This window comes from Equus asinus, chromosome 7 (assembly GCF_041296235.1).
Source record: "Equus asinus isolate D_3611 breed Donkey chromosome 7, EquAss-T2T_v2, whole genome shotgun sequence".
Lineage (NCBI taxonomy): Eukaryota > Metazoa > Chordata > Mammalia > Perissodactyla > Equidae > Equus > Equus asinus.
The window spans coordinates 14,605,811-14,624,731 of record NC_091796.1 but is presented as its reverse complement, the minus strand read 5'-3'; the positions used below and the strand labels follow the sequence as shown (position 1 = coordinate 14,624,731).

Genomic DNA, 18,921 nt, shown 5'->3' with positions numbered 1-18,921 from the left:
TGGTGAGATGGATTCTTCTTTTTAATCAAAATATATTTATTTTTCCACCTTGGATCTTCAGGGAGTCAAGGATAACGTCCTTTAGAGGAGGGATCATAATGGGAAGTGAAGAGTTTGAAACCATCAATGCTACTGAAAATTTAAAAAGCCTCCCATGAGGTCATGAAGGCAGAGAAGTCTATTTTTATGGTGGAGGCACGGGGCTCAACTCAGCATTCATTCATCTTCTAGCTCATCTTTTTCTTCATTTGTACCATTATCTGCACTTCCACTGGTTCTGCACAGGATGTCTATAAATAGCGATCGAAAACTGAGGGGAAAAAAGGCAGCATATTGTCTAGCTTGAAATCATCTTTCAAAATAACAAAAAGTTTAATTCCAATATAAAAGCGGAGATCAATTGTTCTCTTTATTTTATTTCAGAAAGAAATAGGCATGTTTAAGATGAAGAAAAATTTCACTTCAGCGTCTATCTTACGGGCTCACTGCTAAAATACACAAATGCCAAAAACACCAACTCTACCTGAACGTTGTGGGTGTTATTTGTTTCAACATGTTTGTTTTCTTAGTTAAGCTAAAAATATTTTCCCCTGGTGTTTCTGAAGGGATATTTAGACTAAAATAAAAATAAAAATAAATGACATGTTTAAAAAGTTATATTCATCAGACCTGGAACAGAGTACAGACAACGGATGGAGGAAGTGAATTTTAGGACCAGTGTGGTAGTTTTCCTATTTGGGTTGCTCTAAATAGACGTGGAAAAACAAATTGAGAGAAGAAAGTACATCTCCACCCTGTACAAGTGAGGAATGAAAAACTATTCCTCATACTGAGTTAAGCTTAGAAATAAATTAATATATGTCCATATAGTAATTTACCCTGTTATTAAATATCAAACTCTGTTACTAGGAACTATAATAATTGTAGAAAACCTCTTTTTTACACCAGGTTTTTTATCATTTGGTATACTCTTGACTTAATTGAGCTTAGAAATCTTAAGGGGTGGTGATCATAAATATTTACTGTAGAATATTAGCTATAATTAAATTTGACTTGCCGTTTCCTTTTAAGTGAGAAACACACAAGAATTTTAGCATGGAAAGAGACACCAGACCCATGGTTTCCTCCCTTGGATAACAGAACTCTTTATTAGAATGCTTATAGCTTCGGCAAATCCATAGATTCCCCGAAAATATCAGGCTAAGTTTCCTGTGTTTGTGAATTTTTCCGGGGAGAAGGCACAGAGCTTTAATTTAATTCTCAAAGGAGATTTATGTATATATAATATACATTATATATACACAAGTATTTATTATCAGATATACACATATCCAGGTATACACAGACACATATATGTATACACACTCATTAAGTCTTTATAAAAACCTTATGAAATAAGTACTATTTTGATTCTCATTTTACAGATGATAAATTGAGACCTAGAAAAGGTAAATGATTTATCCTGAGTCATATGTCAGTTTGTAGCATGGTCCATTCCAGAACCCAGATTACCTGTTTTCTAGGTTAGCAGTTGTTTTGCTGAATGCCAAGGAACCCAAACAAGACTATGAACCCGGAACATTACTCACTGAGAAACAGAACTGGAACCTGGATTTCCAGCAGGTGCAGCAGCATGCACGGAGGTCTGCACTGGCTTTGTATTTCTGCCTCTCTACCCTTCCTTCCCTGATACATGCGGATGGGTGTCCTGTCGATTACATCCTTGTCTGAAGTTAAACACCAAGTCATATTTTTCTTCTCTGAAAACCAACTGAAGAACGGAAAGTCCATTTTCCATTATAATCACATCTCTCTGTCATCTCCACCAAAATGCTGAATTTTGTAGAATTCCATTAAGAAGCACACAGCAAACTCCCTTTGAAAAATGTTTAGTGTCTGCCATTTCATCTAAGCTGCCACACTGAACCACCAGTCACAGCCAAGGGGTATCCTGACATTCCATAGAAGTCTACCATATTTTGTCAACAGTCACCTTCCTCAAATATAATCTTCATTCAAAAAAGGCCAACAGGAGTGGTCCTGCAGTCACTTTCCAAGACTCAGACATGGCTCATCCCCTGGCAGCTCAGGGAGCCAATGAGTTGGCACTCATGAAAAAATACTGGATAAGAATGTTCGGATCTAAACGTTGCAGTACTTCTCTTTTGTTGAGCCTGAAAGGATATAGGCTAATCTGAAGATTATTAATTTGTCAGCTGATGAAATAAAGGTATATAGGGAATACATATTTTAAGTTACACTTGCAAGTGGCAACTACCCACATGCCATAGTCAACCTAGCTAACGGTGTGCTGTACTGTCTACAAGCTCTTTCACATAAATTATTTCCAGGAGTCATATTCAAAATATTTAACAACCAGCATGGTGTGCACCCATGCCAATGAGAATGAACTTCGGCCGGCTGTAAACAACTGACACAGCTGTACTGGGGCATCCCAGGTGAATTCCAGCCCTGGTTAGTTCATTTGAGGTCCCTATTGGTGCTAAACCTGTTTCACTAACAGGTTTAAGAAGAAACTCAAGGTGAGGAAACAGGAGCTCGGAGAAGTTAAGAGGTGGCCTGGACCAGACAGCCAGTCAATGATAGAGATGGGATTCAAATTCAGATTTTCTGAACCCGTTCTATCCTCTTCCCACTACACAGGTGACCAAAAATGTTCTCAGGGAGACTAGGCTGCCTGGAGCCCCATGCCACACGGGACAGCGAAGTTATTGGGACCATTCAGGAGATCATCTATTTAGACACATGTTTAGAGACTGCAGGACAGGTGACCTCTGCTCTCAACCTTTCTGTGGAGCTTGCACCTCTCAGAACAGGGTGATGGGGTTTGGAGCAGTAGCACCAGCTTCACTGGAATCCACCGGAGGCACTCACACCAGAGAGCTGACTTGAGATGATGGAAAGGTAAAAATTTCACATCCACATGAAAATTGTGGATGGCATTTTCAAGCAAAGGTAAATCTAAGAACTGATCTCAGCTAGAACCACTGCCGTTGTCATTTAGTTGCGTACGCTCCCAGACGAGCCATTCAGTTTGGGCCAGTCAGCGTTCTGCACGGTCCACTGACAGGATATTACTTTATTAGGACAGGGAGCAGTGGCAGGAATGGAAATGAGTGTTTTGAGAACCCTTGTGATGAAATTACCTGCAGACTAATCAGTATTTTCCATAATGATGAGACTCAGCCTGAGAAACTGGTCTGTCTCTCGTCCTCTCTCCACATCTTTCTAACACTGGAGACCCAGTGGGCATGAGGGAGGCCTCGGAGGCTGATGTGGGTGGTCAGGCACGTGGGGACCAGGCTTCTAAAACCTTCCTGCTGTTGGTTCACGGTAAGATGCTTGTCTGTCTAGCACAGTGTCCAGTGCATAGTAAGTGCTTGCTCAGAAAATGTTTGTTGATTGAATGAACAAGTAAATGAAATAATGAATGAATGAGTTAGTGGATAAAATTGCGAGTGAATGAGTGAGTGAGCGGCAGGTGTGTGGGTAAGTGGCTAAGGGCAAGGAATACTCAGTCTTAGTCGATTCCTGGGACCCCTCAAGTAGAATGTACCAAACATGCCTTTCCTAAGGGCAGGTGAAGGGTAAACTATTCAGCCATATCTTTTCGGGTATCTCATCTAATTCGGCTTTATCACCATGCCTCTCCACAAAAGGAGGAATAGCACAAAGAACACCTTAAAAAACCCTAACCCGGGGCCTCTGAGTCCAGGAAAGGTCCCCTCCATGACAACATGCCAGAAGTTCTCTGAATACCCACCCTGAGCCTCCCGTGTTACGCTGCCCGCTCAGCCTGGAAAGGCTTCTTCTCCCTCTCTGCGTTTCTAAACGGCGCACCTTCGGAGGCCCTGGACAACTTCCCCATCGCCCAGGAGGCCCTCCTCACTGCCCATCTCACTGTCCACCTCCCCTGGCTGCAGACGGCCTTGGACTGGAGTGTTTGCTCGGGTTTTAAACTGGATCGCGACTTCTCCACGTTGGGGAACCCGGCACCAGGCCCAACCGCTTGATATTGGTTGATGAATAACAAAAACATTATGGCAAGTCAGACTTTTCCATTCCGGTATTTTGGCTTTTAAGTTTTTAGTGACCCTCAGGAAAGGGAGCCCCGAACTCTGGGCTAAGAGGTGCTGGTGGGCTCTCGGAGGGGCTGGAGGAGCAGGGCACCAGGATGTGGAGGAGAAGTTGGGCTTCCAAATCTGCGTGCAGACTGACAATTCACAAGGCAGGGCTGGGACGCAGTTCCTGCAACACACCCTCCTCACCTCTAGGAGGAGACACCGTGGAGAATGAACCTCCTCCAAAGATCAGCACCACCAAGCCCGCCTACAGGCTGGTAGGATGTGCACACCTCTCAATATTTGGCCATCAGTCACTTCTCTAAGCTCACAGGCCCGATGCCCTGTAGAGGCTTCTGAGGTCTTAGTTTTGAGTTGTGTCCCCCAGGTGAGGGGCCTCAGGATAAATCAACAGGAGACCAGGGGCCGCAAAGGCACTTGGTTGTGGCGTAAACTACCAGCTAGTCACAGTTTATGCTACTTGGCCGAAAAATGGCACCGAGTAACGGGTGTTGCCAACTCTCATCCTCAGGAGATCATCTGCCACCTGGACAGGGCCAGCGGCTTGACAGGGAAGTGCTCTAAGATTCCAAGAGGCTAAAAGGCTCTTAACTGTTGTTTAGAAATGTAAATGGCCCTAAATTATAACCAGAGATGGAAATGCATCTAGGGGGCGGGAGGGACATTCTGTAATCAAGTCTCAAGGTTGCTTGGCCTCTCTAACGCGCAAGGCGAACACAAACGGTTTATAGCCGTGGGCGAAGGTTCTCCGAGCAGAGAAGGTCCATTTCCATCAGAGATTAAAACACAGTTTGGGAAAACAATTACCTGCCTGGGATCCTGGGAAAGTAAAACTTCCTGGTTTCTCTGCCAGGAACAGCGATTGTAAAACAAGGGCTGAGAATCTCACAAACAAGATTTTAGAATTTTATCCAAACAGCTGCAGTTCACCTTCGAGGAGCCCAGACTGACTTGGGTCTGATGGATGTTGCAACACCAAGTTTGAGGTCTCCCCGGTCTGGTGCCAAGAGCTGGCCCCACGGGACAAAGAGAGAACAGTTGCTCTCTTAATGGGAGCAGAAAACAAAACTCCCTCCCCCCACCCAACCTCCTCGCTTTGTTGTGAAATTGTCACTGTGCCTTTGAGGAGAGATTAAAATCCTAGCCATGTCAAATTTAAAGGGCACGTTCCCAGGCGAGGAAAGGAGAGGGGTTCAAGGGGGAAAAAACAGTCAGTTGCAGCAAATTTATGGAGGATTTGGGGATCACAAAAGTCATGGGGCTTGACTCAATTAAAATTAATGGAAAAGCACAAGCCCGCAATTTAAAAATAATAGTAAAATAAAGTGACAAGGACATTATGGCCTGTTCTCTGCTTCCATTCTCGAGCCTGCTTGGGAATCTCGGAGCAGGTTTCCTGATGCACAGCATGGGTGCTGAGCAAATGGCTGTTTTTACCTACTTTCCTGCCCTTGACACACAAAGATTCTGCAATGGAGAGCCAGAATGAATGGTCCACCCACCGCTGAACATTTCCTGAGAGCCGGTTGGTGCTTGGCAAAGTTGCTGGAATGGGAGGAAAAGAAAAAGTTTATAAGTTCTCAAGACATGAGGAGAAAAGACCAGAGAGTTAGAAACAGACTGTAAGAAAGCTGCCTGGTTTGGCAGCCTCGCCAGATTCTCAGGACACCCAGCTTTCAAGAAGGCAGCTCTGGACCCCTCCAGAGCCCCCAAGTCTCTCATCTGGTTTCAAACCTTTGGAAGTGCCCATGCCTATTCTATGCAGGACCCCTCCACATGTTCTCTCCTGGTGCCATTTGTAAAGATGAAGCAAGATGGGTGATACCAACGGAGTTCTAATCCCATGGCTTTGGTTCCCAGAGAGCCACAGATTGGTGTGTGTGAGGGAGGGTCCCCAACTCCATCCTAGGGAAGGAGCACATCCTAGCAAGGGGCCTGACCGTTACATGGTCTGAATATTACCATTGGTCTTTGGATGGACACCAACATTGAAGAGACATTCCTGGATTGTTCGAGTCAAGGATTTTCAAGTTAGCTCATCCTCCTTTCTAAGATGAGGATAATAATGGTACCTAACTCACAGGTTAGGTCTCTTGGGAAGATGAAATGAGCTGACATGTGCAGTGCTTCAGACAGAACCTGGCCCACAGTAGGTGCCCAATAGATAGGAAATGTCATTACTGGTGTGAGTGCCATGATTCTGACTCTTCATTCATTTAGCTTTCTGTTTTCTCATTCAATAAGAATTCTGTATTTTGACACATGTCAAACAGGTATTTTGACGAATGTTTCATATCCCCGTTCCTTCAAGAAAGAACTCCAGGGTCCCAGCTAAATAAGCATATGGCAATCTATGCTAGTTATCTATCAGGTAGTTAAGCACAATTTTTGACATGATTTAAAAACCTTACATTTCTGCAACATTCCTTCCTTCCTTTCCCTTTTCTCCCTTCCAAATACTCTAAAGGTTCCTAGCAGATATTTTATTAATCCCTGACAGGTTGTGGAAAATGAGTTTTAGCAATATGAAGATAAATGTCATTTATCAAGTTGCTTTTCTCAATCAAATGAGCACCCTCGCCAAATCGTGAAGAACAGGGGAGAGAAATTAAAATCCTGCCATGAAGCAGAAGCCTTCAGTGTTGCTAGGAATTCTTGTCCTTAAGCAAAAACTGCAGCAGGAATCCCCTCTCCCCCTTCACGAAGCGGGAAATGAACCCCGCCTGCTCCCTTGCTCTGCAGGGGCTCCCGGGCACCATGTGCTCCCCTGGAGAGAAGGGGTGGAGGTGGGCTGCCTGCCCATCCTGTAGTCCAGGCTTAGTCTCCATGGCGTTTTCCACTTTCCCAGGCCAACCAGGGCAACGGGAAGATTTGCTGCCAGCCAGCTGAGCAGCTAGGCTGCTCTCGGTGACAACTCTGCCTCAGAGAACCTGGGGAACTGACGCTACTCTGCAGAGTAGGAGGGTCTCCCCTCAATGCTCCCTGGACCCCTTCTAATGACGGGGCTCCATCATCACAGCTCCATGTCTCTCAGCTCCCAGGTCTTTCCAGCAGGGCCCCTGCAGTAGCTGCTCCCATGGGCAGACACATCCTTTTTCCTACTATAGTTACAACAAAAACAATAAGCAGTAAATCCACTGAGGGTCCTTTGGGTTCCCACAGACCAATGTTCTCACAATACCCAAGGAAACCCGTCAATGCACAGACTCTTTGATTCATTGTGGTCCAAGGGGCTTCTTATGCCTTTAAAAATAAATACGAATGCTGAGAGGGGGCTTTGTCTCACTTTGCACTCCCAGAGCTGATGATCGAAGGCTCCAGATGAGAGGGCGATCGAGTACAAAAAGGGAGAGAGACAACTCATTTTTTGCCTCTGCAGTCAGAAAGGAAAAAGTTTTCGGCTTGTTTGGCTAAGGGTTACTAATTCAGAGGATGCCAGTTTTAGAGTTCTTCTCAGTTTGACTTGTAAATGAAAGGTGGAACCTAGCCAAAATTACCCTGCTGTGTGGCTGCCGGCCCCAACGAGCCTCACAGACCCCTCTTTTCTATGTTGGGGTGGGGCAGAAGTTCACTGAAATCATTAGAAAGTTCAGGAAACTAGGAGGTGAGAAGCAAGAAGTGGAAGTTGGTGAGACTCAGCTGCAGAGCATCCCCCATGCCTCTCTTTGACCTTCCATGTCCTCACCTACAGATGGTGAGGATTCTGTGTTATCTGACAGCAAGGCTCCGGCTTTGGCTGCATCAGAATCACCTTGGAGCGTGGTGACAATGCAGCAGCCTGGGCCCTTCCATGCTTTGTATCAGCTCTCCTAAACCAACGTTCCAGAACCTCTGCCTTTCAGGAGAGTGGACGGAAATAATTGTGAGAAGAGTTGGTGAAATTTTATTGAAATAGAAATGGAAATTTCTCCTAATGCTTATTATTAAGTCACCACTTGCAGAACGCCTGGTATGTGCCCAACTTCACCATCATTCCATCAAATCCATACCATGACCCTGAAGTAGGAGTGAACATCTCTCTTTTGTTGCTGAGGGTGCAGAAGCTCAGAGGGTTTCAAGTGAACTGTTGTTTAGGGAGACATAGCTAGTAAGTAGTTTATCTGATGGAAAGACCAGATGCATTCACCGCACCTGAATCCCAGTGCTGCCGCAATTCCTCACATTCCCATCCCGGGCTGGGGCCAGGGGGCCAGGCGCTCAGCTGGCCTTGACCCTTTCGCAGGTGAGCACTGGGCACCTGCTGGCTGGACCACCCCTCTCCCCCACACCTGGGCAGCCCTTAGTCTCTTCTCTCCTTCCTGATCATTCTTTCCTCTTATCTTGCTTTGTCTTCACCTTTTCTCCTTTCCCTGAGAGCAGTCAGTCTCATTAACACAGTGATATCACTCAGGGAGTTCCGGGTCCCACCCGTAGAGAGTTTGGCGGAATTAGTCTGGGATGTGGCCTGGGCTTCAGGATTTTTAACTACTCTTGGGTGATTCTAATGTGCAGCTAAGATTGAGGAGACCTGCCTTCCTTAGGCCTGCAGAATCAGGAAATCCGCCTAGCCACGCTCGGGCTGAAAAGGTGGCTGACCACCGGCCCCCTGTTTTAAATAGAGCATGATGAAGAAGCATGAAGTGGCCTCCAGCAACACTGTGGCCACGTCAGCTGAGAGAACACCTGGCTGTACCTGCTGACCACACAGAGCGAGCATCCCGTCACCTGGATGGGCAAAGCATGCCTCGGCAGGTCTCTGCCGAGGGACTATGGGAAATCACACACTGCTCCCTCAGGACCAGGAGATGTCCACGGGGTGGCCAACAGGAAGGGGAGCAGTTATCACAGCCTCCGTGCGTCTTAAACTGCCTGAAACAAGGAGTGGCTGTGCAAACTCGGCTCTCCCAGTGAGATCCACACCATAAAGTAGACCATAAACTTGTATCATCGGCCCCTTCTGCAAACCGGCTCCCCAGTTTTATTACACACACAAACACACACACCCCATGGAGCACAGAAAATTTTAGGTACAACTCTGCTTTGCACCAGTCTTCTTAAGGATGTCTTTCAGACTGTAACAAAACCTCATGTTCCTACCTTGGGCATTTGCCTGAGGACAAAAAAATCTTATTGCAAAGGACTCCATGTGTAACACGGACTGCAGCCCATCAGGGATGAGCAGGCTGGAAACAGCATTACGAAAACATCTGCAGGCCTCTGCAACACACTGAAGTCATGGTACTGCTGTGGAAAGCACTTGTTGTATCTCCAGCACTTGGAACAAAGCCTGGTGCACGTAGGTCACCAACGAATGTGCAAATGCATGTCATACTGAAGGTGGGGCTTAAACCCACTACTTGCCACGGACAAGGAAACGCTGGAGAAGGATAACAAACATGAAGCTTTCCACACGGAGTAAGACCAGCTGGCAGAGCAGAATGCAGAGGGGCAAGGGCACTCCCCAAGTGCAAGCCACCAGGAAGGGCAGGAAAAGACCCCTCTGGACATCCCTCTCATCGGCTGTGGGCCAGGAACACAGAAGAGAAGAAGAGGTGAGGTGGTGTGTCTGCTCCCCCAGCTCCCCAGGTGAGGAAAACCAGCCTCCCATAGGAGCTGGTGTCGTGGGACATGCCCCAGACCCCACGAGGCTCCACGTTAGCTGAGCCATTCCATAAGGGGGGTGCACAGAGATGGTTAGGGACAGAGGGATCACTCACTCGGCTCGGGACAGCTGTTCCTCATGAAAGACAGCTGCAGATGGGGGCCCCACGCTTGGGTGCCAACTCAGCTGTGCCCACGGGTACCTCAGAGAGCTGAAGTAGCTTCTAAATGAGAGGAGTTTCAAAGACATCAAGAATTAAACCAACTCTGAAAAAGGTGACTGAAGGCAAGGGTGGCATTTGAATGGTTCCATGTGCGGCAGGGGTTCAGAGGAAGGGGAAATCGTGACATCGTCTCCGTATGGGTGTGGGGAGCTTGAAAATATGTGTCTGAGAACTCTATATGGACATCTGTAATCATGCAGTTGGAACAGTAAACATTTGCCTGGAGAAAATTCCTTTGCTCTCTTCTCTTTCCTATCTCTTGTGTACATTAAGCGGTGTGCTTTATTTTAGCAAGAATAACTGTACTCCTCTCTTATTGCCTGACTTTGAGCTTCTTTTGAAGGGAGCTTGTCGTGGAGCACCAACACCCCATTCCACTGTGTAGAAAAGCCTCCATTGAGGCTCTGCCCCTCAAACACGCCCTGACCCCAGGACTATACAGGCGCAGATAAATGGTGGCCAGAGCAGAAAAGAAGGTTCCTTAAAGAAACAGAATGGATCCGATCCTGAAATGTCTGACTGCAACCCAATGGACATTTTGAGGGGATGACTATGCCAATCAGAACAGAGACTTGTGAGCTGTCGGTCAGGGAGCTGGAGAGGCCAACGTTGGCAATGTCCATGTCAACCTTGGCCAACTAGCCGAGGCAATCTTAGGAGTAAACGTGTGACATCATCTTGGTGTGGTTAGCTTGATACCAGCTCAGTCTCCTAATTTCCTTTGTTCACATTCAGTGCTCAACCAGCTACCTCTGAAGCTCAAGCAAGATCTGGGCTTCCCAAGAAAATCTGCCCACAGGGAGAGCATGGGCGGGGGCAGGTAAGCATTCATGTCGCATCACAAGGAATACACTGGCATTCTGGTTTGAACACCTGTCCAGTGGGCTGTTAAGAGGAGTCAGCCTCTGAGAGATAGATCTATCCTTGGGGAATGAGCAAATCAGGTCTTTGAGCCACTGGGATGAGGTTCAGACCCTGGACTGTGGTGAATTTACTAAGTAATGCCACCCTCGGAGGTCTCTTAGAGGTCACACTCTTAGTCTTCCTGTGGTGACAGCCCAACAAATTGTTTAAAGTTTTCCATGACTACTTCTTGAATTTCTAGACTTTTTCTTGAGTGAAGACTGTAGATTCAGAAATGACCCGCGTTTTACAGGGCCTGGATGCTGTGTGTGATTTCCATGGCGCCAGGAGCGGCGAGCATCTGTTCCACTCCTTAGCGATACGGAAAACTTCACAGCTGATATAAATTCTGATCTGTTTTCCTTCAGCCACGCCTGATACAGATATAATCAGACTTAAAGTCAGTCAAAAGGGGGCCCAGAAGGAGTTATGAGAGACACCTGCTTTCAAAGAATACAGGATTTAGTTGGGGAGATATATACATGAAATGATCAAACATATTCAATGTCACCCATAAGAATATAGCCCAAACTGATAAAGGAGTGAGCCAGAATTAGGTGTAGTTGATCTCGAAAGGCTTTCTGAAAGAAGTATTTCTAAGGAAAAGCAGCTTGGCGTTGTGATAAAAAGGATGGGTCTTGAAGTCAAATTGACTCGAGTTGAACGGCTTGGCTGTGATTTCAGAAGGTAGGGGTAAGGTTAAGCGGCGTGGGAACAAAGTGCCTGACACATGAGAGGTGCTCAAGAAATGGTCATTAAAAGAGATCCATGTAGAAGGGAAAAGGATGAGGAAAGACATGAAGACATTTACGCTTGCTCTGCGACAGGCACTATCTAAATCCTTTATTGTATTAACTCATTTCACTTCCACAACAACCCCATGAGGTCAGCACTATTGTTAACCCCATTTATTGATGAGGAAAACACCGCACAGAGAGGTTAAGTAACTTGCCTAAGGTCAACACAGCTCGTAAGTGACAGAGCTGGGATTTGAATCCAATCAATCCAAACCCTGAGTTTGGAATGTTAACCACTTTACTACCTTTTTCCATTACATATGCCACACTGCCTCTGTTGGAGCCATATTTATTACTAGACAAGATTGTCAAAACAGCTTGGATTTCTAGGATGAATATTTAAAATATTATAAATCCCTCGCGTGTAGGGGAGCGGTCGTTTGGTACACTTTCTGCTGATCACTCACTAATCTATCCAAGACAGTGATGCGCACGGACTATTTTTGTCTCAGTTAATGTACAGCGCCATATAAACATTGACTCAACTGGAGAGGCGGAACAATAAATTATCACTCGCCCAAGTGCTAAAATAGCACTCGATTTTCTCTCCGCCTGAGCATGCTATCTATTTATACTTTGCTTACTTCTGTGGAGTTCAGAGTGCTTTATACACATCTCATCATAGCAATACTTAGGCCCATTTATTGTCTTTATTATACACATGTGACTAATGGGCCCTGCAATGCTTAATATTTACTACAGGATTCTCAGTTTTCAACTAGCTTTTTAATCTAAGGGATGGATTGACTGCCTTTAATTTATAATTAGTGGAAATCTGCCGACAATCAAAAGAACGGCATTTTACTATTTCTCTTTTAGCTAAATTCCTTTTGTATATGATATGACCATTCTTGTCCCTAAATATTAACCATATATTATTTGGTATCCCTTCTTTACAATTCCATTTATGGCTGACCTAGAACCAGAACAGATCTGTTATTTTAAAACTATAAGTACAATTGCCTTTTTTACTCAGTTGACTTTCTGAAGTCCAATGTATATTTTTTTATTATTTTTCTCAGGTTGATTAGTGCATTTGCACACATGAACTTCCAAATTTGGTCTTCACCTTTTCAGTTTTCATATTTATGAGCCAACAATGAATCTCGATGAGAAAATAGTCAGAGTAAGGAAAACAACTCCAAAGAAAGGTTTCCTCAGCTAGCTGGAGGATAGAGAGCCCCAAACTATGGTGTTTATAAACTGGGAAACTAGCTTTATGCATTGCCAGGAGTTAACAGAACTTAAGATTTAGTAGCAGGCCTTAGTGCTGGATGCATAAAGAGAAATGGAGGGAGAGTTGGATTTGATGTTTCTGTCAGTGACAAATAAAAGTAGCTCAAATGCTTAGCCTAAGGCTGGAGCATTCTGTTTTCTTTTATCCTGCCCTCATGTGAATATCTATCTTTGTTATTAAAAACAGAAACTCCAGCCTTGAGCATTTCCCTGTTATTGTAAAAAGGATATTATGCCAACAGTGCCTTTTCAAGAATCAGCAGTTATCGCTTCCTTCTACACGCATCCCTAAAGATTTCGCCGTGCCCAGGTGTGTCATCTGCCAGTATGAATTTAGGAAGATGGAACAGGTATGACCAGATACGCGAGACAAAAGAGTCCTCAATACCCACAGTATCAATAATAGTGTTGGAGGCGTGTTTAGAAACAAAGCTGTTTATTCTAGGAATGTTGCTGTACCCTAGGATTACTTAAATGATGAGCCATTAACAAGGTCAAGGAACTCATCTTAGTCAATGTCCTCATTCAAAAGAGAAGAGCAGACACCTGGAGACTCATGATTGTGCAGATGTACCGAGTTCTCTTTTACCTCTGGGCTTCTGCACATTCTGTTCTCTCTTCCTAGATAACTGGGCGCTTCCATTATTTCTCTTCCAGGACTCAATTTAGCTATCATTTCCTCTAAAAGGTCTTTCCTAAAACTGGGTCGGATGCCTATTATTTGGTGGGCATGGCCCCCTATGCCCACCCCACTTATCTTACTGGGTTGAAAATGCCAGGATCACCTTCAGATACAGACCAAGTCTTGAAAAAGAGTTGAATGAAAGAAGGGATGAAGAATGTGAGAAAAGCAAGAAGGGCTGATGAGGGCTTGAAACGGCTTTCCTATGATTGTTATTGTTACTTCTATATGGCCACCCCGGGTGTACCCTATGGAACTGTGGAAATCTCTTAAATCAAAACCAGGCCAAGCCAAAAATTAGTTTAACTAATAAAAATTACATTACTTGAATGTTTTCAAAAGCAGATTTTGCTCTTTTATTTTTCTTTGTTCTTTATCTCAAGAAAATAAACAATGGTATGGCATTCTCATCTGACTCAGGTCCAACCCTGAAGGCTAGAACAGTTTTCAGATGGCATGCTCCACTTGGCCCTGCTAACATAGGGCTGGCGTTCACATTATGGAAATATCAGCAGAGTCAAATGAGCTTGGGAAGTTTCCATTAGCTTTGTAAGTATACGTTCAAAATTCAGAGAAACGTGAAGCACAGAATAAATAACATGGTGAGTAGAATGTGCTAGAAAGCAAGAATAAGAGCAGACAAAGCATGTTTTCTACTATATCTTTTTTCAAAACGATCTGTTTCAACAGCAAAACAGACTCGCTGAGAAATTAATTCCGCCGCGCCATATCTCAGGCTGAACGGCATATGGAGATAGCATGGTCTCTGGAGCTAGACCAAGCTCGAGTGCTAACTCCCAAACTTCCTGGTTGTACAACTTTGGCAAGTTACTTAAATTGGTAGAGCCCCCATTTCCTCATCATCTTTCAGGATTTTGTGAGGGTTAGGGAAACTATAAGTACAAGTGTTTAGGACATACTGAGGGTTCAATAATTAAAGCTATTGTGGTCTCCACCGTCTTTAACACTGTTAGAGAAACGGTAAAAGCATCAGTCTGGAAGTTGTGAATGACCATGAGCTGGACTGAAGTTTAATTGTATATATGACATGCATAAAGGTCTGAATAAGCAAGCAACAATGCAAACTAGAAAATACTTAAACATAAGAGAGCAAACTTTTAAGTAATTTAATAAACCCGTTTTACTATAAACAATACATTTATGTCAACTAATCTTAATTTGTCATAAGTATTAATTTTAACTTATAATACTCATAATTATTACACTGTATTATATTAATGGAACAGTATATTGTGTATCCTTCCAGAAAATGCTACGCATAAACATGCGTATCTACGTGTGTGTAATTTTTTTTCTCATCTATGAGATCATACTCTCCACACAGATGTCAAAATTTTCACTCTACAATAATCTCGGGCATCTTTCTATGTGATTTCATATATACCTATCACGTTTTTTAACATCTGTACTGTACCTCATAATATCAATTTACCATCATTTAGTCAGTCTCCTACACAGATATTTCTTTTTCTTGCCCAGTTTGTTTTTTCACTTTTGTAGCAGAAACAAAATAAATAATGCTACAACGGATGTCCTTACATGTATGCAGGAAAAACTCTTATAAGTGAAATTGCTGAGTTAAAGGATACATAACTTAGTACAAAATTAAGGTCAAATTGTCTTCTAAAAAATTTACAAGAATATACCATTCCTTTAATAGTGTTTGAAAAGAAACCCGAGACTTTCTTACACTTGCTTCTCCTAATTCTCTCTCCTTCTAGACTTGTCCCAGAGAAGAAGGGTACAATCTGAAGTCATACTATTAACTGATTGAAATTTATCTACCCTTCAATATTTACCCTTATTTCATGATAGTTCCATGCAGTTCTCATCTGTAGATGCTTCATTTAAAAATGCAAACAACGCTGGAGGTCAAAGAGTTCCCGCTTGTCCTAGCTTAGGTATAGAAAGCTCCTCCAGCCAAGATGGAGGCGTAGGGAAAGCTCCCGACCCCACCAAAGAAAAAAGCAACAATAAAGCAAAGCAATCACAGATAAGCACATTCAAGTTACCTTGCCTTAACTCAAGGCTTCTCCATGTGTGAAGCTCAGCACTGGGTACCTCACATACATTATCTCATTTTAGGGTCTGTGTATTCGTATTTATAAGCCCAATAAAAGCCTCACAGATTGCCTGATGAGACCTGGGAAAATAAGCACTGTCCTTCACCTCTGGCGAACAAAGTCCCCTCCCCTCTCTCCCTCCCAACCCCCTTCCCCCTCCCTTGCTTCTCCTTCAAGGAGATGCAAGGCCAGCCTTCCAACAGCCCCAAGACAACTGGGGGTTCTTGATGACCCCGAAGCTTGGCAAGATCCTTAAATACCTTCTGAATCACTAAAAGAGGTACACGTGTCTGCTGTAGTCTTGGTGTTATGTATATTTTGTTGTATTTGCATTCTATAAAAATTAGTCACAGACCAGTGGTCTATTGGGTACCTCTAAGTTAAACAGGATGTTAAGTTAACCAGAATACCTCACTCTTTTTCTAGCTAACTGGAGAATTTACTGCATTTAAGATAAACTGGGATTTACCATATTACTCATCCCTGACCTCACCATCAAAGTTCTTATTCTTCATTTCACTCCTACTGTCAAACTGGGCAAAAGAAAAGATGCCCCCCTCCCAGGCTAAAAAATCTGAAAAAGAGCTATTTCTCATTATTCCCCTCATCAGAAACCAGCGTAACTCTCTTAAGTCCATCCCTATTAATGATCTCCCAGTGAACAGCTACCCCATCGAGATTAGACCAAATAAGTAATTGGTTTGTAACGCAAAGCTTGACTAAATGATTTTATGCCACAATATATTCCCTGTGATTTGCTAACACAAAGGTAGCCTCTAATTTATTTTAAAATATTTTTTTCTAAAAGTTTTCCAAAAGTCAGATTTTTGAAACTCAATCTACATTTTCTTCCAATATTAATAAAGTTAGATCCCCAAGTACAAAGATATCTTCCAGAAAGTACCAGAAGCTGGACACCAACAGTACTGTGGGACTTACGTCTCCACCTACCAAAATCCACATCTCACTTTCAAATAGCAGGACCACAACCCCACAGCCACCGCCCTGCCCCACCCCACCCCCCTGCAAAGGAAGAAGGGATTCTCCCCGCTCCCTTTCTGAAGGCCAACCCCCTGGAGATGGTTTCCGAGCCCAGAACCCACAGGGCCACCCCAGCAAATGAAACCACTTTTCAGAATCTTTATTTTAGTAACTATAAATCCCCTTGGTCTGTCTATGACAGGTCTATCTTCTACTGAATTCTACTTTCTCGCCAGAAAAATTTTAGAGAGGTTCCAGTACATTCAGGAACAGGTCATTTGTATTCAACAGCGTCACTAACCGACTCAAATGAAAAAGTGCTTTTTGTGTGTGTGTGAAATACATCAAACTCAATTTAAGTATCTGAGGCGGGTTTCTGTGAAATCGCTCATGGAGGGTTCTCGTGCAGAGCAGCTGCTGACTGAAGGAGGGAAGCCAGCCTTGAAGTTCAGGATAAGCCCTAAGGTTTTCTGATGCATTAAGTGGAGATTCTGAAATCAGTGCCAGAGAGTAAGGTTTTAGGACAGTGGGTTTGCAAAGCTTAAAAAAGCAGTGCATTCGGATCCCCTTCGGACAGGCTGCTGTCTGTGATTAATTAATCTCTGACTAATCAGAAGTGGCTAAATGTTGAGGTGAAATGTGAAATTTTTTTTAAAAAAGGATGTGGTTTTTATTTCTTTTGCATTATCAAAAAATAACCTAAAAAATATAGTTTGCGACATTTAAATCAACTACAATTTGAGTGCCTTCTTCCAGCATTTGACAACTGTTCATTCAACCACTAGTGCTCGGTGCTCTAGGTGCTGCGTTGTTGTGGGAATCAGACAGGCCCAGTCCCTGCTGCCACAGAGCTGAAAGAATAAATACGCAAAGCATTGACTGTCTAATAAGAAAATATCCAGAGGCTCAAAGTATGGTGATAGAGAGGGAAGGAGTGGGAGGTCAGGGGGAGCTTCTCTGAGAAAGTAGCACTTAAACAGATGTGCAAGGCAAGAAGGAGTGACTCTGGAACAATTAGGAGCAGTGCAATCCAGGTAGAGGTCACAGGTAGTTGAGGGCCCCAAGAAAGGCTAAGCTTGCTGCGTTAGAGGATCCAGAATTCAGCCCACGTAGCCTGTGAGCAATGGGTAAGTGATAAGAGATGAGCCTTGAGAGCTGCGAAGGGGTCAGGGCGTGAAAGACTCTGTAAATCAGACCCAGGGATTTGGATATTATCCTGAGGGTGATGGGAAGTATTGAGGGTGATAAGATGAACTGAAACATAACTCTTTTGCAAAGACCCCAAACTAGAGAGATGACCAAAGAGAGTGGAGGGAAGGGGTGGCTCAAGCGCACGCGTCTCCTGAGACCCCTCACCCAATCAGTGAGGCTCTGGGAAGCGCTAATGCATCTGGGTTTGTGGAATGACATGAGCGTGTGACACCACGGCCACTGCACATGCCATCACATCAGCACTGGTTTGGTGGAGACCAAAGTCAACAAGAGACCTTCTCCCTTGACCCTGCCCCAGCTCCCAGACTCAATATAGTGTGTCACTCCTTCCCAGAAATATGGCTACAGTCTACTCTGTGTTTAGATACACTGAAGGGTTTGGGTCCCCAAGCACTGGCAAATTCCATACTTCTCCTGTTAACTACTTTTGGGGACAAAAATACAGGGAACTATCTCTGAAATTCTTAATGCGTTTCATCAAAGAAACGAGGTTAACCAATTCTGCAGCCACATATGGGCATGTTTCATGATATGAAGAGAAAAACTCTCAAATATCAGCACCCCGTGATGAATGTCACACTCCACCATTGAGGACCTATTTTTAGCCAAGTCAACCACTAAGTTCTGAGCCAAATGAGAGGTCATGTGTTATCTGAGAAGCACATGTTATTGTGGTCATCAAATAGCTAATCTGGGGTGAGGTGTTCCATAGAAGATGCTTGCTATGAAACTAGAGTGTACTAGAGTGATTCCTGCTACTCAGAAATTTAAATAAATTGACATAAATGGTAAAGGGAACACAGACTTCAAATTACATTTCAAATGAGTCCCCCAAAATTACATTTCTTGATATTTATTAGTAATGTTGGCAAAAATGTGCCCTAAGGTTTTTCAACTTATTTTTCCGTGATAGTGTGATGGCCACACATCAAATACGTGGCTCTAAAAGGATATAATCATATCTAGCATGGTATTGAAAAGACCGACGCAGATTTAGTTCCTTACTAGCAAGGCCCTGAGCAAGACAGATTACATTCCTAGACCTTGGTTCCTAAGCTGTACAAAATAAAGATCATCATATTCATCTTTCATAGGGACGTTGGGCTAATTGCATGAGAT

At 43.9% G+C, this 18,921-nt stretch overlaps 1 protein-coding gene across 2 annotated transcripts in view; it reads right to left on the bottom strand.

The window, feature by feature from the left end:
- The window catches only part of BCL2 (BCL2 apoptosis regulator), a 170,913-nt gene that overhangs the window by 44,313 nt on the left and 107,679 nt on the right, over nucleotides 1-18,921 (bottom strand). The window contains exon 3 of one of the 2 annotated variants that reach the window (XM_070512896.1): nucleotides 5,456-5,648. The exons of the other annotated variant lie outside the window; for it this stretch is intronic. Coding sequence (XP_070368997.1) covers nucleotides 5,541-5,648 — 108 coding nt within the window. The 3' untranslated portion in view covers nucleotides 5,456-5,540. Of the gene's footprint in view, nucleotides 1-5,455; nucleotides 5,649-18,921 lie in introns of those variants that run through there. 2 annotated transcript variants of the gene reach the window in all.